Raw genomic sequence first — 23,998 nt, forward strand, 5'->3', positions numbered from 1 at the left:
GCATAAGCAACAAGCAGACATCGTAGCTATGAGGAATGCAGTCTTCAAGGTCAGCAGTCTGAAAGAGATGGTGTGTACAGGCTCAAATGAAGCCTAGAAGACAGTGAGAACCGGACTGGAGTCCCACTGGGGTATCACAAATTGGGTTGGGAAGATCATATGAGTCAACTGCTTCAGAAAATGCATCACAACAAAGGTTTTAAATAAATATGGTTGATAAGGTAAATGTAAGAGGGCGGAAAGAGCTGACAAACTTTAACTGGATCCACAGGCAGGCCTTGCTGGGCTAAGGACAGACAACACACCAAAATATCATACAAAAGTGCCTGTAAAGGTTGGACATTTTTGGAGTAACACCAGACAAACCTTTTCCAGTGTCCGTTTTAGTCAAGGGACGCCTGACTGTCAGGATGCCACTACCTAATGAGATCAAAAGCCACTAACTGTGGCCACTCAAGCCCCAAACATGGAGGGGAAGGTTGTGCAGGCTTGGGTGCAAGATCCTGCCCTCTTGCTGAGACAGAAGGGGCAGCCAAATCAGAGGACAAATGCTCATGACCAGAAGTTATGGGTACCACACACTCCTCCCCCAGTCCAGAGCCACTAGGATGACTTGGGCCTTGTTCCTGCAGGAAGGCATAGAGAAGTCCTGAGCTCATATCCAAGAGAAAGGAGTCTCAGAGTGACAACTGACTTCAGCAACTCCAATGTGCAAAAGCTTGACACTGCGCTTCTCTGTAGTTGAGAAACTATCGAGCCAGGGTTTTTGACGCCCTGTGCCACCTATGAGTGCAGCCGTCACCCATGATCCGCTAGAGGATGCCAGGTGAGTTTGCCCGCTCTGAAGTTAAGATCCTGTCCAGTGCTGTATGACCAGGGAGATGCCCGGATTCAGGCACTTTCAAGAAGGCACACAGCTTCTTCCCACAAGACCCACAGCCCCACTCCACCCTATTTGTTGTTGTACCACATGGCTGTGGTGCAGTCAATAAGAATTCATACCCGTTCTCCCTTGCTAGACGGAGGAAAGCTTTGAATGCCAAATCAATCACCCACAGCTCCAGCAAGTTGATGTGGAGGTGAGTTCCACCAGAGAGCAGTCCTCTAATCTCCAATCTCCGAAGGTTCAGCCAACAGTCTGAGGTCTACCAGTCATCACTGCAGATCTTTTACAGTCTGCTCCTACACCTCACTGGAATCCGAAAGATATCTCTGGTGCTAAACCACTGCAGAATCTGCAGGCCTGGAAGTCACAGAATCACTCTGTGAGACTCTGGTCAAAGGCTGAAGCATCAGGATCACAGCCCAAATTACCTTAACTCATTGAGGCCTAGGGAAGGCTTGTATGTGCAGTGTCCAGGATGGCTCTAATGAAGACATGTGTGTGACAAAGTTAGGTGCATCTTGGCATGTTGGGGGATGCAGAGACCACCACCTTCACTTTTGTGAACACCTTTGGTGCAACGGAAAGGCTGAAGGGGGAGCAGTGAGCTAGTGGTCTACCTTAATCATCAGGCATTGTCTGTGTACTGCAGGACGGGGGTGTGGAAATAGAAATCATTCAAGTCAAACACCACCATCCAGTCTCCCGCAGACAGAACTTGGCCCAGGGTAAGCATTTTGAACCTGGCCCTGAATTTAGACTGTAAATGGTATGGCGACTTCCAACCTTCTTATGATCCAGGAAGTAAAAGGAGTAAAAACCAATACAGACCTCCGATGCGGGCACTCTCTATATAGCTTTCTTCTCCAAGAGAGCCTGAGCCTCCCTTTGTGAATAGACAAGCAATACTTCTGGAGGTGTTGCATTGTAGAAGACATGTTCGGAGGGGTGGGCTCATCTGTTTTGAGAGCACTCATTGGTCTGATGTAATGCTCGGCTACCCATGAAGGTAAAAGGTGATCCAATCTCCCACCAAGTGACTGTACCACCTAGGGCAAATTCAAGCAGTTTTGTGGTAGCTGCGGAGGGAGAAGCAGGGGAATAGGGTAGCACATTGCCCTCTTGATGCCCAACCTCTGCCTCAAACAGCCTGGGAGGTCTGCTGTTGCTGAGGGGAAGTCTGACAAGGCCTCTGCCGGAACCCACCTCCAAAGACTAGAAATGGGCTAAAGTGTTGTTGGAACTGCTGAGCAGGAAGTGCCAGTCCAAGGGAGCACGCTGTGGTCTTAATCTCTTTGAAGCACTCAACAGCTGGGTCTGCCTTGCCCCTGAAGAGATGTTTGCCAACAAACACCATGACTACCAGGGATTGTTTAATATCACTAGAGAGCTCTGTGGAACTTATCCAAGCAAGGCGCAGGAGCATCACTGATCCAGGCTGCCCTACACAAACAGTCTGTAATGTCCAAGACAGGGAATAACATGCTTCACTGCATCCTGCCAGTTGGGTGTGGCCTGCTGGTTGTTTGTTCTAGGGTACTCCAGGGTGGCTGGCACACTCTCCAATAAGTCCTACAATGCATGTGAATAGTGACTAAGGTGACTGCTGGAGTTGCAAGAAGATGAAAAGGCTAGAAAATAAAAAAAACATTAAATTAGCAAACATCTCCATGCCCTTTGAGTCTCGTCTGCCAGGATGGTAGGAGAAGTATTTTGATTGAGCCTGCTGGCAGAGGCTTGGAACACTGGAATTTATGGTGGTGTAGGAGAGAGGGAGAGGGGAAAAGAAAAAAAAAAAAAGAAAAAAAAATCCCCCATAACAGGTCCTTCTTTTCTCACTATCTGCCTGTACACTGGTGGGTAAGATCCTGGTTTTGTTCATTTCAGTATTGAGGGCAGCACTGAGGGGTAAACGAAGTTCTTGTGAGACCTGCCCTGGGTGCAGAACCTGTGAGGACATCTCTGGTGGATCATTATTGGTCAAGGACCTCTGCTGCCCTCCTTATGACATCACAAAGGAGGCAAACTCTTCTGTGGCTGAGCCAGGAGCAGGTGATTGTAGGCCAGAGGTGGTGGAGAGCGCACTGGCATCCTGGAGGTCCAAACAAAAGGTGTTCATTATGATCTGCCTGACCCCGCTGATGATACCTCTCAGGTTTACAATGATGAAGTGGCATCATCTCCGAATCAGACTATGCAAGGGACAATTTATGTGAGAAATTGGTAAATTCGCCTGTGACATCCAAGTCAGTGCTGGCATCAACACTCGGGGTTCCAGTGTTAGATGAGGCACCTGGGTGTCAGGGATGGTGTCAACTGTCACAGTTGGCACCTGGGACTAATCCGCCTGTGGTAGATCAACAATGGCCCCTCCTCCCCCAGATCCTTACAGCCTGAATGCACTGCTGAGGGAGCCAGGAAGGGTATTAAGATCCACAGCATGGTGCCTTGAAGGCCTGGATCTGCTGTGGCAACGCTGGTGGACTTGGGAACTCTATTTGGATCAGCACTAACACCAGCATTTGTTCCAAAGTCAAAGATTGAGAGGTACAGTGGGCGCTGCACGACTCATGGTGGGAGTGGCAGGACGACAGAGAACGGTGCTTCATCTTTTTATGCTTCTTTGATTTACCTTATGATTATGAACGAGAAGATCGCTCGTGGGATCCGCCTTTCGAACACAAACACATCCGGACCCTGGAGTTCCAGCGGGACGGTCTTTCGCACATTCCTGTAATGTTCCGTAATGTAGAGCGTGGCCTCAGGGTCCCGAAAAGTCTTTAGATTCATCTGTGCGAATATTTCACATGACAGAGCTGTGTGCAGATCCCAGACACTAGAGAGAGATTTTTTGAGGGGCTGTTATTGACATTTGTTTGTGGCAATACTGACAGTTTGAACCCGGTCAGGTGGGGGGCCACACGTCCTTGTACACTGTTAATTTGTTTGTAAAATAAAGTCTGTCAGGGCCAACAGACTTCAGGGGATCTAACTCTGGAATCTGCCTTGGAAGACATAGAAAGACCATTCAACACATGGGGTGCTGACACTGTAAGGGCCCCCAACGTCACTTCCGGGGTGGACTGATGTGAGGCAGAGCTGCAGTCTTTCTGTGCAGATGCCATAATCTGCCCCCCCCCCCCCTCAACCAAAAAATATTCTGTGAACCATTGCTCAAACTAGCCAGTTCACAGTTCCACCAAGGCTGCCTTAGATGTGTTTGATCCCATTTCAAGTTCAGTTTCTCTACCTTTGACAATAACTTTATTACATTTCTCATCTTAGAGTAGAATATACGAGTTTTGGAAATTCCATCATTTATTTTGAATGTAGTTAATTTGTACCAGATTTGTTTATTAAACTCCTTCCCTTCTAATCCAGGCACAAGTATGTGGAGCCCCAATAGCATCCCCCCAGCCCCCCCCTCCCCAACTTAAAGAACTGCTTTCTACATCAGTTCAGGCTCATCTTGGTACCGATTCCAGTCACTGGGTTTCAGACTTTAGCAGTGTGCTATTGGAAAAGTAGGGAAGAAAAAATAAATAAAAAAAATAAATAAACAAACTTTTCTCTGAAAGTTGAGTGTAAAATTAAAAGCAGTCATATTGTAGAACTCCTGGTTTGAAGCGTGTTCACTCCAGACAGAAATAGCATGTTCAAGTTTGAAGTAAACTGGGAAGATGGTTTGTGGTAGAGAAAAAAAAACTTGGGGATGCTAGTCCAAATGCTGTCTAGGGAGGGTGGGATGTTGCTTACAGCTAGAGTACTCGAGGTAGCATGCCGAAGACTTAAAGGTAAGGGCTATGAGTGAACAATTTAGTTGCCAACATATTTATTTTCAATATATGAAAATGTAATGTCTGGGCCTTCTGAACAGAGAGCAAGCTTGTGTGCTTAGTATCCAAGTTTGACTGCTCATAACCATAAACTATTTAAAACAAAAGCAAGACTCACAAAAACATTCAACACTTGGGATAACAACTGAGCCACACATTCAGTACACAATCCTCAAAGAAAAAATATTAATACCCTGTCAATAGAACTGCCTTTCTTCTGTGCATACGCTCCCCAAAGCATGAACACCAGCCCATCCAAGTTCTTGTTCAGCCAGGATACAACAGCATCAGTGAACTGTTCCCAGCCGCGGTCTTTGTGGGAGTTGGCATTATGCGCTCTAACAGTGAGCACAGCATTTAGTAAGAGCACTCCTGGAGAACACAAAACATACACATTAATTAGAATCAAATTAGTAATCAAGTAACGTAGTTCTCCGAACAAAAATATGTGACTTGTATTTTAGTTCTCATAGTTACTGCACAATCTATAAACAAATGCAACACTTAACGTACAGCCAGTCTCCAATTCTAGATGACGATCCAATTAAAATGTTTAGTAAGACTATTTTGTGCAAGTTGCTTTATTTGCAGAGAGTTTAGGGAAAACTCCACCCATAATCCTGCGCTTTATTACCTCCCTCTAGTGAGAGTTCTTTTGCATCTAGTAGTTTGGATCCTCTGTGAAGTTAGTCAAGTTCTGTACCCACCTTGGTAATACCTTAGAGAGCTAGTCTTTTTTCCACAGAGTACTGATCACCTAGGATGCAGAACGCAGATGACTGTCCCTCACTATCACTTCAGGCTGAATTTGACAAATGATTAGTTGCCTTAAAAATACTTCCAATATAATTGCTGAATTGGGAAATCAATTCCCGGCTCATTCCACAATGCAATTTTAAGATGAAACACTTAAGTGGTTTCAGATTTAAGAGTGCCTATTTCTCAGAGAAATTTTCAACTTAATCATACAACCCAATCTATGCTTGCTTTGATCTGCAGCCTTCAGAGGCGACAAACTTTTTACATAACATGATAGGTCTATTTAAGGTTTCTTCTTTGAACCAAGTGCTCGTTTTGCAGGGAAGTCATAAGAGGAAAAAGAGGGACAGTAAGAAAAAGAAAAAAAAAACAACATCTCCAGGAACAAAAATGTGGAGGAGAAAAATAAAAAAAAAGGGCAAGAGCCACAACAAACAACGAGGTGGCACAACAAACAAAAATGCCAAATGGAGAGGTGAATCGTCTACGTATCTGGTGTAATTTCACTTTAACAGCTCAATTACTGCAAATACATTTCTGTTCATACTCTAACACTAAGTAGCTTTAGGAATGCCTGTAAAGTGTTGGAACTTGCGAAAGGGGCTCCAAGCAGAGCAAGTACTGAAGCAACTTGTCACATGTGCCTTGCTGCACATGAACACGTGCAGGGATCCATCGCAACATAAGATTAGTGGTTTGTTGTAGAGTCCCAAGGTGAGGTGTGCTCTAAACACCAATGCACAACATGATTAAGGCAACCTGAGATTACGTGGCCACAGACCACAAGAGTGGTGTGGAGGGGGAGGGAAAGGGATGGGATTGTCTAAGCAAGTGATATATGGCTGTCAGGAGATTTCTGCACTACATACTTGCAGCCTTCACTTTAGACCCCTATCTACTCCAGTGCTGAAATAAGTGTTTACAGACCCAGCCCTGGCTCGTTCCTTAATCTCCTGGACGTGGTGGGTTGGGAAACAAGATTTACAGAAATGCAGACTTATTTTAATGGCCCACTTCTCAGGCTGTGGGGTCCAGGTGCAGTGGTCTATTTTGATGTGGGGCTCCAGTGCAGGAGATACTCGCCTCTTTCAGTGTGCCTGCAGAAAGAGGCTGCAAGCAGTGTCAGGAAGTTTACTGTTGGCAAACCCAAGGTGGGATTTTGCTCTGGAGGGCCTGGGGACCACGTTGGCCCACTTCAACTAAGGCTAGGAGGCACAGGTACAGTGGTGCTGTCCAGTGTCTGGTTTTGCAGGGAAGCAGTTCCACTACTCCTGGGAAGATCCTGGTTAATTCCTGAAGTGGTGGCAGTCCTTCCAAGGTTTTGGAGGCAGGACAGCTGCAGGACAAGTCGTCTTTGGTGCAACCAAGTCAGTTGCTGCTCCTCAGTTCTTGCTTTTCGGGTCCTTCTTCTGTAGTCCAGCGAATCTGAGGTCCTGGTATCAGGGGGTCCCCTAAATCAATATAGGGGCAGTTGAGTGAAGGGTAGAAGCCAATGGGCTACTTACCTCTAGGGTCACTACACCCCCTAGATGCCCACTTCCTTGGGCGGAGTGAGCATCACCATGTCCCAGAATTCCTAATTCCACCACACTACGCAGAAGACAATCAGCTGATCATCTCCCTGACTGAGAACTCCAACAGCCAAGAAGAACTTCAGGGTTCGGATGGAAGCAGTCGCCACTTAGATCAGGGAGAGCTGCCTTAAGCTGAACTATGACAAAACTGAGATCATCATGGGACCTTCTTCCTCCGCCTGAGACGACTCCTGGCGGGCCTCAACACTCGGCAGCCCCTCAACCCCCACAGACCACGCACAAAACCTTGGAGTTATCCTCGACTCAACGCTCACCATGACCAGACAGGTCAATTCCGTCACCTCTACCTGCTTCCAAACCCTACAACTCCTACGGAAGATCTCCAGATGGTCACCAACCAACTGCGGAAAAAACGTGGCACGTACTAATCATGAGCAGACCGCTATGGCAGGAACCGCCAAGAAATCCTGAGCAAGCTGCAACAAATTCAGAACTCCGCCGCTAAACTCATCCTCAATATTTCCCCATCTACAGCACACCTGAAAAACCTACACTGGCTCACCATCGAAAAAAGTACCAACTTCAAGCTCCTCGTGCACACCTACAGAGCCCTCCACGACAGCGTACCCAGCAACCGTAACCACCCCATCACCTGCTACTCCTCTCCCAGACCTCTCAGCTCGTCCCAGCAGTCGCTCACTAATGTACCCTGCATAAAGAAGTCCTCGGCTGGAGGAAGATCTTTCACATACCTGGCAGCAAAAGGTTGGAACACCTTACACCTTCATCTCAGACAGTCACCATTGCTGCCTCAATTCAGGAAGGACGTCAAGACCTGGCCCTTCAAATGATCCAAGGGGACACCCCTCAGTGCCTTGAGACCCTACGGGTGAGTAGAGCGCTTTAAAAGCACCCGATTCAATGATCGATAGAATGCACGAGGAACAGCTGAACCTGGTGGACTTCCAAAAAGAGTGTGCCTCGAGGGGGAGGCACAGACAAAATCTTCCCCCTTTAATCAAACGTACTTCTGACCTGGTCAATCTAGACATTCCTATTTGTTTACTGGATCCAAATATTCAAAGACTTCAATTGGCTTTTATCTCACCACCACTTTAATCCTCACCTGTGTGGACATCAGAAATGTTGCATGTAAACTTGGAAAAGTTGGAGCCCAAGTATTAGAGCACAGCCTACAGAGCCCCCTCATCATCAATGTAATATGACTACCAAAAACACGATTCTAATTCTGAGACTGCACAATAAACTACAAAACTGGCATTTTCTGCGCCAGCAATAAGGATACAGGTAGCTGAGGAGTAAAGCCACGTATCACATTCGAGAACAAACCAAACATTGCTGCTTAAGAGACCACATCACGGTCGAACAAAAATCACCTGGTGTACTTCCTGCCTCCCCAGTTCATCAAAACAAAAGATTGCAAGAAACGCTAGACAAAACAACTGTAAACACAGCAGAATCTAAGAGCGATCAACAAAATTGCTTCACAAGTAGAAGTGGAACCTGGTTGCCCTTCCTGCATTCCCAGCTCACAGACACAAGACTTCAAGTGACACCAGATAAAACAACTGTAATACACAGCAGAATCTAAGAGTGGCCAATAAAATTGTTTCACTAGTAGGAGTGTGCACTTTAGTGTGAAACTACTTCATCTCAGCTCATCCCTTGGATTCCTCCTTTCATGCTGCTCATTCCCAATTTCATTTTTACCTTTCATCATCTTTCCTGAAGCTTCTCTGAGACACAAGTGCTCGCCAACACACTTAACTCTAGTTCTCGTGCACCACTGGCATGCAAACCCAACAACACTGAGAATGTGCTTAATCATTTTTCCCAGCTCGCCTTCCACTCCATCTCAAATAGCTGTTGTAAATTCTCTGGAAAGTGTGTGTGTTCCATCGCTACCCATAACTTTACTACACCCAAAAAAAAAAAACACACACACACCAACAGATGGTTTTGTCAATGCTAGCTTGTTCCCCTTATTAGTAGTCTTAAAGAAAATAATGCTAGGGCCAAAATGTTTTTTTTTTTTTTTTTTTTAAACATATCAGAAAATCTAAACTGAAGTTGTGATGTGGACATAGGATCGTTTTTCTTAACACCTACTACAGCGTGGGAAACCCAAATTAATACCACCCCCTAGTAATCTTAATGGATGATGGTGCAAACATAACCCTAATAAAAAAGGGGCAAATACTGAAACAGTCTAGCTGCCGATGCCAGCATTTATGAACTCTAGTGGTTCTACTTTCGGTTGTGGAATCAACTGATTATTGATTACATTGCCTGTACATTTACTGACTACATAACCCTGGATGCGAGCTTCTGGGTACACTACCTCTTTTTTTTTTTGTTTAACCTCATCCATTCACCACTGGAAGATGGTTTGCAATATGTCAAATATGTTAACGGATTGTAACATCTCAATACGTTGAATACAATTTAAAAGAAACAACATTAAAAGGATTTCAAATGCTAACATCACGGCAGCTGCTCAGAGACAGGGGCACATACGTCGCCTTGAAAACGGAGGAATATTTCACAAAATGGTGCAACTTCATATTAAATGAAGAAATTAGACAACTAGCGAGTCAGAGACGCAGATATGAGTGTCTTTACTTAGGTTATATATATATATATATATATATATATATTGTACAATTTATGTTGTTGCTCAAAAACATGGCAATCCATTATGCCATAAAGAAAAGAGGCTCAAAGTCAAACAGAAAATTCTAGCAGATCCATAAATTAAACACTATAAGAATACCCAATATTTATTAACAAATATACTTTTAAGACAGCAAATCTTTCAGCTTATTTGGTTTGCTCTAGAAATATGCTTTATGACCAATCAACCTGAATACCTTGTTTGGCCCATCCTGTCAAGTCACCATGTCCGGGATGAGCGAAACCCTCAATATCCTTAGCCAGCTCCTTGTACATATTCTCCAAGCTAGAAGCAAACAAAACAACAAAAAAAATAGTCCCTCAGTAAAAAAAGAATGGAGAAATATATCCAAAAGTCAGCAGATAAAGAAACCCCAAATCTCTATATTGAAAAAAACAGACTCATTGTAAAGATGCTTGCAAGAGTTCCTTATGCTTTACAAGAGGTCAATAACTGATTACAATGTGCAGATGCCTACAGATTGTCTTCCTAATCTTCTGAATTTGAGCAAAGTGTAGGAAGCTGGCTCTGTATATACTATATCAAAATGAGATAATCTGCACAGAGTCCAGGGGTTCTCCAAGAGGCTTGACAGAGGCAATCAAAGATAATACTAATGCTCTATTTGTGGTAGTGTAGTCGAGCAGTTAGGCTTATCAGAGGGTAGCGTTAAGCATTTGTTGTACACACACAAGCAATAAGTGAAAACACACACTCAAAGACCTAACTCCAGCCCAAAAGGTTTTTATATAGAAAAATATTATTTTGTTAATTTATTTCTAGAACCACAAGATTCATATTGCAGGTAAGTACATTAGATGTAAGACACCTTGCACAGGAATACTTAGAACTTTGAATGGATTCAACAATGTACAGTTTTCTTTAAAATGTCAAAAAGCTATTTTAAAAGTGGACAGTGCAATTTTCAACAGTTCCTGCGGGAAGTAAGTAAAGCACAGTTTGGGCGGAACTTGTAAATCAACTTTGACCCTCAGCAAATTGATTAGCCTTTCATCTATCTTAAGTCAAAAGAAAATGCCAAATAACTGCGATAACAAGGGCTCTCATGGCAATATGCACTATTTAAATAATCTATTAAGTATCAGACAAACACAAATGTGCACTCCTAGTTAACTATGTTCCTTGGGCAGGCAATGCATATATTTCTTTCCAATCTAAAAATGGATTATAAAAGGTTTAAGGTGGCTGCCTGAATATGTATATTGATAAACATCTGCACCACACACAACCCTCTGTGTCCTCATAAGTGTTCCTATCAACAAAGTGAATACATACCTGGGTGGAGGTGGCACTGGTGTTTGCACACTGAAGCACAGGCCGTGAGCTTGATTTGGTCCATGGTATGGATCCTGCCCAAGGATAACAACTTTCACCTAAGCCAAACAGAACAGATTATAAAAGGCTTAGAGCTAGATGCAGAGAACACAATTGTATTGGTCACCTCGGATCTGCTGTTGCGCAAATAGCACTTCATAACTGATTGACGTGACTCAGGGTGATTAAAAGAGGGGTGAGCACACCATCAAAAAAATGGTAACAGGTACCACAAAGTAGATATTATCAATGGACTGGACAAATTTGAACAGACATTGGTCTTGGCACACAATTTGGGTATGGCTTCCAAATAATTCAGGAACTGCAAGCTTCCTGAAAAATCAGAACACTAAAGGTGCTCATTTCACTTTGTAAGACTGCCAAAGCCGTGGGTGCCAAAAGACAGACAGTGCTGGCAGTCTGAAGACTGCCATATTACGACATTGTGCTGATTTCTGCCCAACACAGTCGGCCTTGGCTGACGTCGTAATAGATGTGGTTTCCACCACTGGCACCGCCAAGCCAACAGGGTGCCATCCGCCATATTACAAGCCATAATATGGCAGTGCAAAGCGCAGGGACCCATCCCCTCCTGGACAGCCACCTTGCCGAAGCAGGTAAGTTGATTGTCCGAAAGGAGAGTGTTGTGTGAATGGGTGTGGTTTTTTGCGTGCGTGCGTGTGTGTAAATGCGGGGTGGTGGTTGTGGGAGTGCTTGTATGGTTGTGTGAATGCAGAGTGGGTGGATGTCAGAGTGCATGCATGCGAGTGAATGAGTGAGTGCGTGCGTGTGAGTGAGTGGGTGGGGGTGTATGTAAGCGAATGCGTGGGTTAACATAGGTGTGTGGGTGTGTATGGGGGTGTTGTCTGCTGGCAACAGGAATGGAGATTCTGGTCATCGGGTGCACAACCGGCAGAATTTTTGCTGGCGGTCTGCTGAGTCGCAATGCAGATGGTGGTATTGCAGCTATCGCTGGGCCGGCGGTGCTCACCTCCAGCCTGGCGGTCTCGCTGCCCTGGTGGTACGAGCAGCGGTTTGGTTTCGGTCAAACCGCCGAAGTCGTAATATGGCACTCTTTACTGACGGTCCAGCAGCAGTATGAACGTCACTGCGAGTCTGGCAGTCATGAGGGCCTAAATGTCAAAAGCCTCCATTCATTCACAAAGTGTCTAGTTGCTCTAGCTCGACTTGAATTTAATAAATATTCAGAGTGTAAGATATATATTTTTTTTAATATATATATATATATATATATATCAGATGAAGCCTTAAAAACTGTACAGGTTAAAGAAAATCTTCCTCAACTGATGCAAATGCTTGAAGGTTCCCCGTGTGAGTGAATATAAAAACAGTCAAGAAATATAGTCATTAATCAAATTATTTCAAACAAAACAGTGTAAAAAAATTAAAGCTATTACGAGTCAAGTCCTTCAGGGATCCCACTAAAACTTACATCTGTGATACTGCACATCTGAGTCCAGGTATAGACTTGTTGAGGTGGTGGGTATACAGTGCATCGTTTCCTTTCTTCTGCAACAAATGCGGATAACTGATTCAATAGAAAAATCAGAAAATTAAATTTGATCAGTATCTCTTTTAAGCATAATTAAAGTCATCCGGGTGTAACAAGACAGGACATGTGTCTAATATAGTCAGTTTGTATTCAAATTAGTTTATGGAAACTGCATGCCCTCAATCACCCACGGCGTGTGCTCAACTATTGTGCTACAACACTCAAGGGCTCTAAATGCAAAACGATTCCACACATTAAAGCTGACACCTCTCGAATAGGGTTACACAGTTTTCTGATCTAACTAATCTGCTGGGATACAGACTCAATTTAACTAACAAGGCAAAAACTAGAGATCTCAACTGTTTCTTAGCACTATGTCCCATTTTTAGACGGCAGTACAAAGATCCATCTTTTAAAGCCCTTCTCAACCGAGCAGAACACCACCACAACATTGTGGTTGCGCTCTTAAACCGACATCTGGCTCCCGAAGAGGGTTTTGTTTAGGTTTCCAAACCCGACTCCGCATTTGTAATGTGGTTAGAACTTTTGTGCATACTTGGTGTTTGGACTTCAGAAAAGAGGAGTAGCAACTACAAAACAGCCCTCCCTCTGCTGGCTCTATAGAAACACTGCAATACTCTTCAAATAGCATGCACAGCATAATCAGTGTTTGAAATGCCGGGCTTCAACCCTACCCTAACCAAAGATCAAACTGCAAGTTTCAACCTCCCTTTCTCTGCGTGACATACATTTGCTGGTCACCCCCCCCTAATAAGAACTATCTGGTCTTTTCCTCCAGGAGCAGATTTAGCTGGGAGGGTAGAGAAGACATTGCTTTTACTGTTGTGGTGTGGGTGGGAGATTGAGGGTGTAGGCTCACTATGCGAGGGCTGGTCTAACAACAAGTGCTCGTGAACAGACACTCCTCAAGTTAGAAGAAAGTAAGGCGGCAGCAGCATCAAATACAGGTGTTCACTACTAGCGAGTTCTGATATTTTGTTGAATGTTAGAAGTGCTGCAAATATGTCCGTGTGACAGCCACTCCACTGATAAATGTATAACGTAAATATCTCTGGCAGGGTAGATACGGTCCAAGTAAATGCACAGATTCCTGAAAAAAATACACGCCAATACCAACGGTATTTTATTTGTTTTTAACTAAGACCAATTCAACTGCTTACAAGCACATGAAAAATTATCACTGCTCCCTTGTTGAGTATCAAGTCGATACCTTCTAGAAGTTTTTTTTTTGTTCTTCTTTTTCCTGTTTTGAGGGGTAGAATTCCAAAATCTGCTACTTCCCACTGAGCAGTAGCAGCCTTCTCCCCACGATTTAGGCAGTGTGGCACTTTATTTATTGCTAAATGTTGGAATTTATGCAACGTCTTTTTTTTTTTTTTTTTTTTGGTGGAGGGACACTGCTCCGACGCCTCCGAGTGATCAACTTATTCTCAATGCCTTAAAGGCGACCTGATGAAAAAGATTAAATCAGTGACCCATCAAGGGTTCCACCGTTTTCCGGCTTATGTTGTAGTATGTTGGGGTGTCTCAATCATATTTGGGCTGTACTGTTCCTCCCTCCACCAGCAAACCACCGACATGTGAGCAACCTGTTGCTACGTCGGATAGGACATGAAGATAATGGGCTGAGCAGGGGAGTACACTTGGTTCTGGTAAGGGTTTTCCTTTGGACATATACTGGTAAATAAAGACTTAACTGCAAATTAATAAACAAGCTATTTTAAGGAGAACTCCTTGCCACAAAACTGTAAAGCGACCGGCATGTCCTCCAAGTACATGCGACTTCTACAACACAAGGGAGCAGAGCGACTGCGGGTGTCCAGATTCTCTTGTACATGTGTGTAACAGCGACACATCGTGAAACGTGCAGTTTATTTTTTCCCCTGAACTCTGCAGAGTATTGCAGTTCTAGTAATGCTGAGGCAGGATGATAAAGGGAACTTGAAGTAAACATTCAGTCACAAAATAAAAGTAAAAACAGTCAGCTTGCATGACAAAGGAAAATGTATGAAAAAAACAGGTTAGTAGCAAACATACTATGGCGCGAATGGAGATCTTAGCATTTAGTCTCAACAGTAGTTTTTTTCCTTTGCTCAGAGAGCAAAGATCTCATTTTGAGAGCATGGTCTGTTCCAGATGATACAGTGTTAAACGTAAATCGTGGAGGGCGCAGCTTGTTCTTGTGTGGTTATTCAACCTGCATTAGCCCCCCCTAGCGCCTCGAAACCCTAACGGGTACATAGCGCGCTTTATAAATTATTGATTGATTGATTACAGGGAGATGAAGTACACAGGCAACGTGTAGACAAATAAGCGGGCTACATGACGGCCCACTTATGTGCTCAAGTCCAGAAATAAACCTACAACAAAAGATACCGGCTGAGAGCACCCATGCTGTTTCTAAAGACATCCGCCAAGTATGACTTTCAATGTCATTTTTTGCGTCCTCTAGTCAATAGAGAACATTTTCGCACTCCTTGAGACGAAGATCAAACTTAGGGTTTGAATGGATCCACATTCTTGAGATGCAGCACAACAGCAAGATTTGCTATAGCACTATCGTTCAGGGCATGAGAAACATTCATCCAGGCCTCATTTGGTTTAATCGGAGGTCAGACAGACACAGGAAGGTGGGTGAAAAAGAATGGCATGTACAAAGAGTGGAAGCAAATGCAGCCCAATTGGATCCATGGCGCAGAAAAATGGACCAGTCATTGTTGCAGTAAGACGTATTTGAGCCACACAGAAAGAGAAACAAATGTGTCCTTAACTAGAAGGGAAAGGTTACGAGGAAAGAAAGATTATAATTTGCCTGGAAGTATTTATTTGCTTTGAGGTGCTTGTTGGAGATTGTTCACTTATCACAGTGTCATGGGCGAAGGGTTGGAGTGGTTTACTGTACAGACTGGAGCCAGGGTACTCTGCATATTGAATGATGGGTTTCATTAAGGACATAAACGGGTACTACAGGCGATTTGGTGCTATACCTGAACCAAGCACGTGCAATAAGGTGCTTGTCACATCGGAGTGCGCTGCATGTCGAAGGAGTGGCCTAATCACAAACTGATGCCAGAACTATATGCCTTTGTGGCGTTTGCATGTGCAACTGTGTGTGCGGTTTTTATTGTTGGGTTGGTCTGTCTCAGACAGCAGGTATGTTAGCTGTATCACAACAGAATTTCAAATTGAGTGGTAGTGTGGGCTGTGATTACGGATTGCTGGGCCTGGGTCATTAAGGTGCAATGGGCCATGTCAGGTATAACAATGTACACCTGGATTGACTCCGGTAAGTGACGTGCGAACCTGATGCAGACACGGTCTTCAAAATTACATTAAGGATTGTTTAGGCACTGATGAGGTTTCTTGGCTGCCAGTGAAGATGATCACAAGTGTTGTCAATTCACCTTGTTGACTTGTTTGTATGTTTTGCTTTTTTATTTTTTATGTGCAGCGATGGCGAAATTGCCACCGAGACAAGGTTTTGACCTTTCTTAGTGAAGGCTTGATTGCTAAGGTAGCATTTTAAATTAAAGTTTGGGGGAGCTAAATCACACTGTCAATATCAACCAGAATAATCAAATGTAAATGAAATACCAGGCGAATCCATAAAAATAAATATGAATGACATTATGAAACATGAAAGTCAGGTTTACCAGCTTCATCAGTAGAAAAAATAAATTGATTTATTCAACTCGTTTTAGACAGGAATCCCATGAAGGAGACCATATAGCATTAAGATATTCAAATGAACTGAACCTATTCAATGGTATTCTCGCAATCTGTTAAAACACAGGATTCCACCATGCCTCCCAAATAAGTTTTTAGCTGTCCTTCCACTTCATGGATACTTGTTGAAATGCTGAAGCAGAACAGAGAAGCTTTTTTGGACAGGTAAAACATACCACTCTTCAACAAAACTTCCTAGAATAATCCAAGGAAAGTCAAATGGTACCTTTGTATTGAGAACATTCGTGTTCTCCCAAAGCATGAACCGAAACGATTAAACCATGGCACAGTGAAAAAATAAGTTGAAAAAAAGGCAACTGTGATTTGTTTACAAGACTAACTAAAAGACGAATAAACAAGCATCAGCAAAGGCAATAGGTCTTGCCTATGCGAGCCCAACTGATGTGCAACATGGCTGAAAGTAAAGAAAATTAAAAAGGCTATGATGCAGTCAACTCTGGCCGCATCATAGCCCTTTTATTTTAATTTTGAACTTTCAGCCATGTTGCACAGCAGCTGCAGTGCAACATGACTGAAAGATTACAACAACAACAAAACGATGTGACATGGAGCACTGCAGCATCATAGCGCTTCTTTAAAGTACATTTCAGCTTTGTTGCACAGCAGCTGTGCTGCTAAGCAACATGGTTAATAAACAACATTCCCAAAGCCAATAGATCTCGCATAGGTGGGGCCTAATTGCTTTGCAAATGCTTATTCTTTAACAGGAGAATCCTCCAGGGGAGGGGAGAAGAATTAATACCTATCACAACACGATCAGTGGATGGGCACTAATTAAGTTAGAATCCATCTGTGCTTGGTCCATGCTTCACAGAAAGGAAAGAATTGGTGCTCGACATTTGCTAGCCAAATAGGAGGCAGCAAAGAAAAGTGACTAGAAGCCAACAAATGGGACACAAGGGGCGGGCTCTAAGCCCTTTACTGTAAACAATATCCCTTGCAAGGCAGATCGCATGCACTATCACAGGCTCAACACAAAAAGGGTTAAATGTATCTAAGGAAGAGTGCAATGAGTGATGAACTTTTATTCAACAACAACAAAAATATTAAGCTTTTGTTATGCTTCCAGATCTAGAGGCAGAAATAAGCTAGCATTTTTCAATTAACATTTTGCGATTCTGCGTTTACTTTTAATGTATTCTTTATGCATTTGTAACTTCATCTACTGTGTTTGTGTATATTGGGTGTTCACTGCTTATGAATATCTTTCTACCTTTCCCAGGCTCCGTTTCTGTTTTTCTCAAACACAGAAGGCACACTATTTTCTGTTTTATGTGGTGTTGTCAGTTTGTCTCTGCCGATGTTATGCAGGCTTCCATGTTCCAGCTACCACCTGTGATGTAGAAGTGTTCTGTTGTTTTCTGACGTCCAATAAATGCATGTGAGTGGACCAGAGCTTATCCTGAGACACGTCTGTAACAAAGGTGTAACTGCAGTTTAAGGGAATAAATTAGACTTGAAAGGTATCACCGGCGAGAGTTGTCCTTTCTCCACTGTGCCTTACTGTTATTACATCAAACGTACATTACCAATGTACAATCCTAGGAGCAGAAACGGGTTCCCCCACTGCAAAACACCCTGTGGCCACCCCTATCAACAGCTTTATAATTAGGTCTCCCGGTTTTATGGTATTTTTTTTTTTTCAACATTTCCGTATTTATCCATATGTATTTTGTGAACAAACGAAGCAGTACATCGCATATTTCATTAATAAATGTGCACTCATGACTAATGCCTGACCGATTTTAGCAGATTTACCAGACAAATATAATAAAACTATAGAGCCACATGAAAATATTTGCATAATAGCACAAACGTGTTCAGATATGCAGTTGTTTAAGGAAATGTAATATTTTTGATTACATATGCTCTCAGTCTGCACGACTACTAGCTGGGAAGTTATGAACAGCATTAAGGTCACTGAGAGTGCTCAATGTTCTGTATTTTTCCACTTTTAACCGGAAATACCTTTTCTGCCTGTACTGATCTGTAAAAACGGAAAACTGTGAGCCTCGTTTATAATATACACTTCCTTAGAGTAATTTATCCTTTACCTACCTTTGTGAAATAGGGTTTTACAAACTCTCCACTCAGTGCTTCACTCCAGGTCTTCCCGAAGCCCTCGGGTATGCTGCGAGAGGCGAGTTTCTGCAGGGCCGCCTGCTTATTCCGCTGAATTCGGTCCAGCTGCTCGGGACTCAGCGGCGGAGACACCACAGCAAGGACCTCGTCATCCTCGCGGCCTGCCGACCTGAACCTCTTCACCGGGGTGGTCTGTGAATCACCAACACAAAAGCGGCAGCTCAGAAGTGGGGGACAGTCAGTAATCGGGGAAGGAAGACGACAGCGGCCCCGGAAGAACCAGGGCAGCATGCCGGTAAGAAGCATGGCTCCGTTACAGGGTTTAGATCCACGGGCTAAAGCAAAGCTCCAAACACTGCTGAAGTTCCGCTAGCTTTGCGACGAAATCTCTAGATTGCATTGAAGACAAAGATTATATAAATGTTACCACCATAGTTTAGAAAATAATATGCATGTTAATATGACTGTAGTGATTCCCCACGTTTTGTTTCCAAGCACACGGGTACAGAAAAAAATGGACATGGACGCAAAAGATGCACATGAACTGTTAACACTTCACATCAGTTATGTTTCACAAATGAAGTGCAATAAAAGCTACAAAACAATACTGTCAAACCAGGTACACAAAAAATAATATTCGCCCAAATAAAATTATACAGGTTCATAGATAACGCAGACACTTATGGTGAGATGTTAATATGTAATACTTCCGACACATTATGCGTTCTTCTGTTATTCCTGTGAAGTTGGCATTTCAGTGGTTGTAAAACCATTTCAAAACGGCCGAAACATTTTCGGCCGATGGCAAGCTGTAAAACAGACAGTCCGCCTTCTAGGTCTATGGAGGCAGAAAATTATCGAGCCCAAGGTAGACCGCCAGTCACTTGCTGCAATGAAGGCAGATTACACTTATAGTGCCTCAGAAGTGCGTGCACGACTTCCCGCCAAATCTCGACCAGACACGAACTTGTAACTAACGTACCCGCCCCCCCAGAGTCCCTCCCACCAACACAACCAGCATAGTGCAGGCTACAATCCCTGCTTTCTACGTTGCATCATTGCTATAAGCCAACTTGAACCTAGATGTAGTTTGCAAGACGTGTTCGGTTGTTCTGTGGTCTGGTGTACCTTTTTTCACTTAGTGTCCCTTTATCAATGCCTTTTGGTGCCCCTGCTCCAGTGGACTCAAAGGTGCGATGGCTTTTCACAGGCTACTGACAGATTTCAATGTCAGTGCTGTGTTCTTGTATGCCAGTTATGCCGGGGAGCTTCTATTACTTCATAAGTGCAACTTAAAAATACTACACTGAAACTGCATTTTCAATATCTGCTAAGCTACCTGCTGTGGGGAACAGCCCCACACACGCTATGTACTCTCTCACTACTGGTGCATCACCACTCTGCAGAACTACCTTAGTGAGAAGCACTGCCGAAGCAGCAGATTTATTTTCAGCGTTCTGAACTCCTTAGATATATCACACTGCCGGTGCCTTTTTGTAGTCCCTACTATGACAACCCATTCTGGGCTTCAGTCTCCCCAAAAAATAATCATCGGAACTCGGTGTTTTAATGCTGCTTGAGAAGATCTGGCAGACTCCAGGCAGGAAACAGAAATCTTCTGTCCAAGTTGCATAACGACTGGGAGTTGGTGCAAAAGGGACACACTCGTATTTGTATACTCAATTGGCAATACGACAAGAAAAATAGCGGACAAATAAGGGAAATGAACTACTTGACCAAACTCAGTACATACACTTGTATTAGTGATTTTACATGTTGAATAAAAGTAAGTAAACACTATCCAATTTTCTAGTAAATGCACTTGTGATGTCGAGGTTTCTTACACATATTCGTCTAGATGTAGCTAGTCCAACGTGCTTGCATTTTATAGAGGTTTACCCATACAAATCAGATATAATGATCAGAATTAGGAACACTAGTATAAATGGTCGGTGAAACTAGTCAGTCTTTTTGTCAGGAGCACATTTTTTGGTGGAGCCCACTAGGCAGCACATTTGGAATGTACTGTTTCAGAAAGCACCTTTTACTTGCACGTTATTTCTGGAAGTCTCTCCAAGTTTACGCTCTCAGGAGCGGAGTACTGGAATAGTAGGGGCGCCTCCCCCTGCAACCTCTATCACCTTCCCAAACTCAAAAGATCGCGTTTGGAAAGTTTAGCTGCCAATTCTGCAGACATGATAAAAGACTCCCGGCCCGTCTACCTCGGTTAGAACGTACCTTCCCAACTAGTACTTCCCGAGCATCTGCAATGATTCGTCAGACAGAAAACATAGGTTCGTTCATTCATACCAGAGATTGGCATGGGAAAGACATAACCAAATGTATTAGTTAAATCAAAACAATTCCCACACGTTGTATTTAATGTGTCCTTTTAATGGAAACCAATAAAAAGGGTTTGCATTCGGTTCAAATCTGCATATCACTAAAATATAACCTCTGAAAGCACTGTAAATATTTAACATTTTTGCGACACTATATTTACACTGTGTACAACATAGTATAGTGTGTATAATACATTTTCTGAACTAGTTTTTACTTATTCACAGTGCTTTGTCCCAGACTTGGACTGCTTAGCACTATAAGTACACCAACCAGGATTCAAATCAGATCATCCGGTTACACTCAGACAGCTGCAGTGATTGCAAACAGAGTTGTCATACCAGAAAACTGTATTCCTACCATAATAAGTTTAATTTGCATTTATTTTTCATTTAAGGGTGCAGGAGTTATATTTTATATGATTTCCTCAGCTCCACAGCTTCCGCCTGGAATGATTCCTGGTGGCCCACTGCCCTCGGAAGCACCCCACCGCCACTGACCACACCCACAACCTCAGTGTCATCTTAGACTCATCTCTCTCAATGGACCGACAGGTGAGCACCGTCTCATCGAGCTGCTTCCACACCCTGCGCATGCTTCGAAAAATATACAAGTGGATCCCTATCGAAGCCAGAAGGACAGTCACCCAGACCCTCCTCAGCAGCCACCTAAACTACAGCAATGCACTCTACGCCGGAACCACTGCCAAGACCCCAGAAAAGACTACTACCCATAGAGAACGCCACCGCCTGTCTCATCAAGAACACCTCACGACACAGCCACACCTCCACCCTTCAGAGAGACCTACACTGGCTGCCTTTCGACAAGAGAATCACCTTCAAGCTCCTGACACACGCCTACACAACACCAGACCAGCCTACCTCAACGACAGACCCTCCTTCTACACTCCCGCCAGACAACTCTGCTCCGCCAACCAGGCCCTCGCCAACATCCCCTGCATCTGGAAAACTAACAGCCAGAGGAAGATCCTTCTCCCACATCGCCACCAAGACCTAGAACACCCTCCCCATCCACCTCATGCAAACCTCCCTACCCTGTCTCAGTTCAGGAAGGACCTCAAGACCTGGCTCTTCGACTGATCCTCAGCAACCTCCCCTACCTCCCCCAGGGCCTTGATACCCTCACGGATGAGTAGCTGCACTTTACAAATCCATGATTGATTGATTGATATATGTAAGTATCTAGGTGAAAGACCACAAAACAGTTATAGATTAATTTTTAGCCATATCTTTGACCCCACCCCCATACTCGCAGCCCACCTCCAATTAGAATACCTTTCATTACACACTTTACCATTGGTTCAAACCCACACAGAGCCACTGCCAAGCTTTTACCAACATGTTCCTCATGAACACCCCCATCAGACGACTACTCCCAACATCTGCAGACAGCTACTCCAAATCCCGCTATTCCACATCAAAGCTGTTTATTGCTCTCTTCCAGACTAACCAACACACCCGTCAGGCACACACATTGCATAGTTGTAGTGTTACCAGGGCTATGCCTGACTAGTTGCTTCAGTTCATGGTTTTACTTCTTTCAGGGACTGTAGTATTGTGTTTAGAACGGAAAGCATGTTTATAAACTCTAGAATGTGAACAGACTCGTGCAGAGTATCAAACATCGTCTTAGCACAATAAGAACCCGCTACTGACAAATTATTGATCACACAGAGACTATTTCTCGTCCATAGTCCACCCTTTCGCATCCAAACAAAATATTTCATTTCTACTATTGCTCTCCCCACCACAACAACAGTCACGCGCGCTGGTGAAAATAAAGCTGCCTTCTCTCCCCACCCACCCCCATTTTTCTTGGTATGAGGTACACATTAAACGATGTAGAAAGGAGAGACTTCCTTCAAAAACATAACAAGGCAGACTGCTGTAACTCAGACTGCTCCCTCCTTGAGCAAGAAGAGGAAATGCATTCCAGCCAAATTCCAATATATTTCCAACAAATATGTACACCCCTATGCATGCCGCTTCCGAGGCCACCTAACCGGCCTCCTACACTTTCAACCCCCAAGCGCTCCCCTACCTCTCCCTCTCCAGGTACAGTATTTTCCTTTTTCTCGTTGGCTTCTGACGAGCTTCTTTTCTTAGTAGCCGGCCCAAAGAAAGAGTGAATAGTTTTCTGGCCAATCATTCTCCCCGTTGTTCTTTTAATGTTGAGAAATGGCAGGTCTGCCTTATATCCCGTTCAATGCAGGCAAGCCCCGAGGCACACCTAAGCTAGAAAGAGCGAATTTGGCGCGGAAAAAATCACGCATGCGCATTACTCCTAGCCAATGGCTGTAACTTGGGGTTGCAGCTGTCACTGTTACTGGAAAACGAAACAGGACTAACAGAACGTGAATTGCGCCACTAAATTATATATACATAACAGTTTTTTTGACAGATTTATTTGACGCGCTGCACCTTTAGTTTCTTTAAAAAAAAACTTCAAAGGCGAAAATAGTACTGGGACCTTTTGTGAAATCAGGTTTTCTTAAATGGAATAACATATGACATTGGCAAAACAGTCTTGCTAGTTATATTACAATGAAAGCCTTACTTGCCATAATTTATCTCACTAGCAAATAAAGGGCTTTAACTGTAATATTCTCGGTCTTATTTTCTTCTTAAATGTACTATCCATCCGCCTAATATGGCCGCCATTTTCAGGCACAGCTCTCCGAATAATTCTGATATATATCCTGCCTTTGAAGCAGCGTGCGAAAGTTCGAAGCGTTAGAACAGGGTGAGGGCACCGAAGTGTTCAGTTTGCGCTTCGTGTTTCCCCAAATTTACTTATCGTATTCCATTGTGCCAAAGTTATATATTTTTCGTTTTTTTTAGCGCGATCTCAACCGAGGGCTCTTCACGTGAACGCCGATTGGATTACAACAGATCACATTTTCTGAGGCATGTGGAGATTCAGTGATTTGCACAGAATCATAAAATGTTAAATCGACGCCGACACTCGAACCTGGTTCAGCAGTTCCAAATTAAGCAGCTCTTGCCACAACTCCACATCTTTTATATCAGTACAAGAAATGGAGAAAATACTTGAAGAACAATTGCGGATCATGAGGGTGTCAAAAAGGTGTAGGGGTTATGATGAGCTAGTTATAAGGAGGTGCTTCAAGATGAACAGAGTCGAGGACAGTCAGCTTATACATTATTGTCAAACGCAGCAGCGTTGGCTAAACTATGTGGAAAAAAAAAACAAATTTTATGGCAAGACCAG

The 23,998-nt window shown here is 43.6% G+C and overlaps 1 protein-coding gene across 2 annotated transcripts in view; it reads right to left on the bottom strand.

Annotated features, from left to right (window-relative positions):
* UNG (uracil DNA glycosylase) overlaps positions 1–23,027 on the bottom strand; it is a 40,485-nt gene extending 17,458 nt beyond the window's left edge. Inside the window, exons 1-6 of one of the 2 annotated variants that reach the window (XM_069214764.1) lie at positions 22,808–23,027; positions 18,383–18,598; positions 12,497–12,592; positions 11,005–11,102; positions 9,905–9,993; positions 4,913–5,091 (exon numbers count right to left, since the gene is read on the bottom strand). In XM_069214764.1, coding sequence (XP_069070865.1) covers positions 4,913–5,091; positions 9,905–9,993; positions 11,005–11,102; positions 12,497–12,592; positions 18,383–18,598; positions 22,808–22,915 — 786 coding nt within the window. In that variant the 5' untranslated portion in view covers positions 22,916–23,027. Of the gene's footprint in view, positions 1–4,912; positions 5,092–9,904; positions 9,994–11,004; positions 11,103–12,496; positions 12,593–18,382; positions 18,796–22,807 lie in introns of both variants that reach the window. The other variant, XM_069214763.1, reaches the window with a different exon arrangement.
* Between the last annotated feature and the right edge of the window lie 971 nt (positions 23,028–23,998).

This window comes from Pleurodeles waltl, chromosome 11, assembly GCF_031143425.1.
Source record: "Pleurodeles waltl isolate 20211129_DDA chromosome 11, aPleWal1.hap1.20221129, whole genome shotgun sequence".
In the NCBI taxonomy this organism is placed as follows: domain Eukaryota; kingdom Metazoa; phylum Chordata; class Amphibia; order Caudata; family Salamandridae; genus Pleurodeles; species Pleurodeles waltl.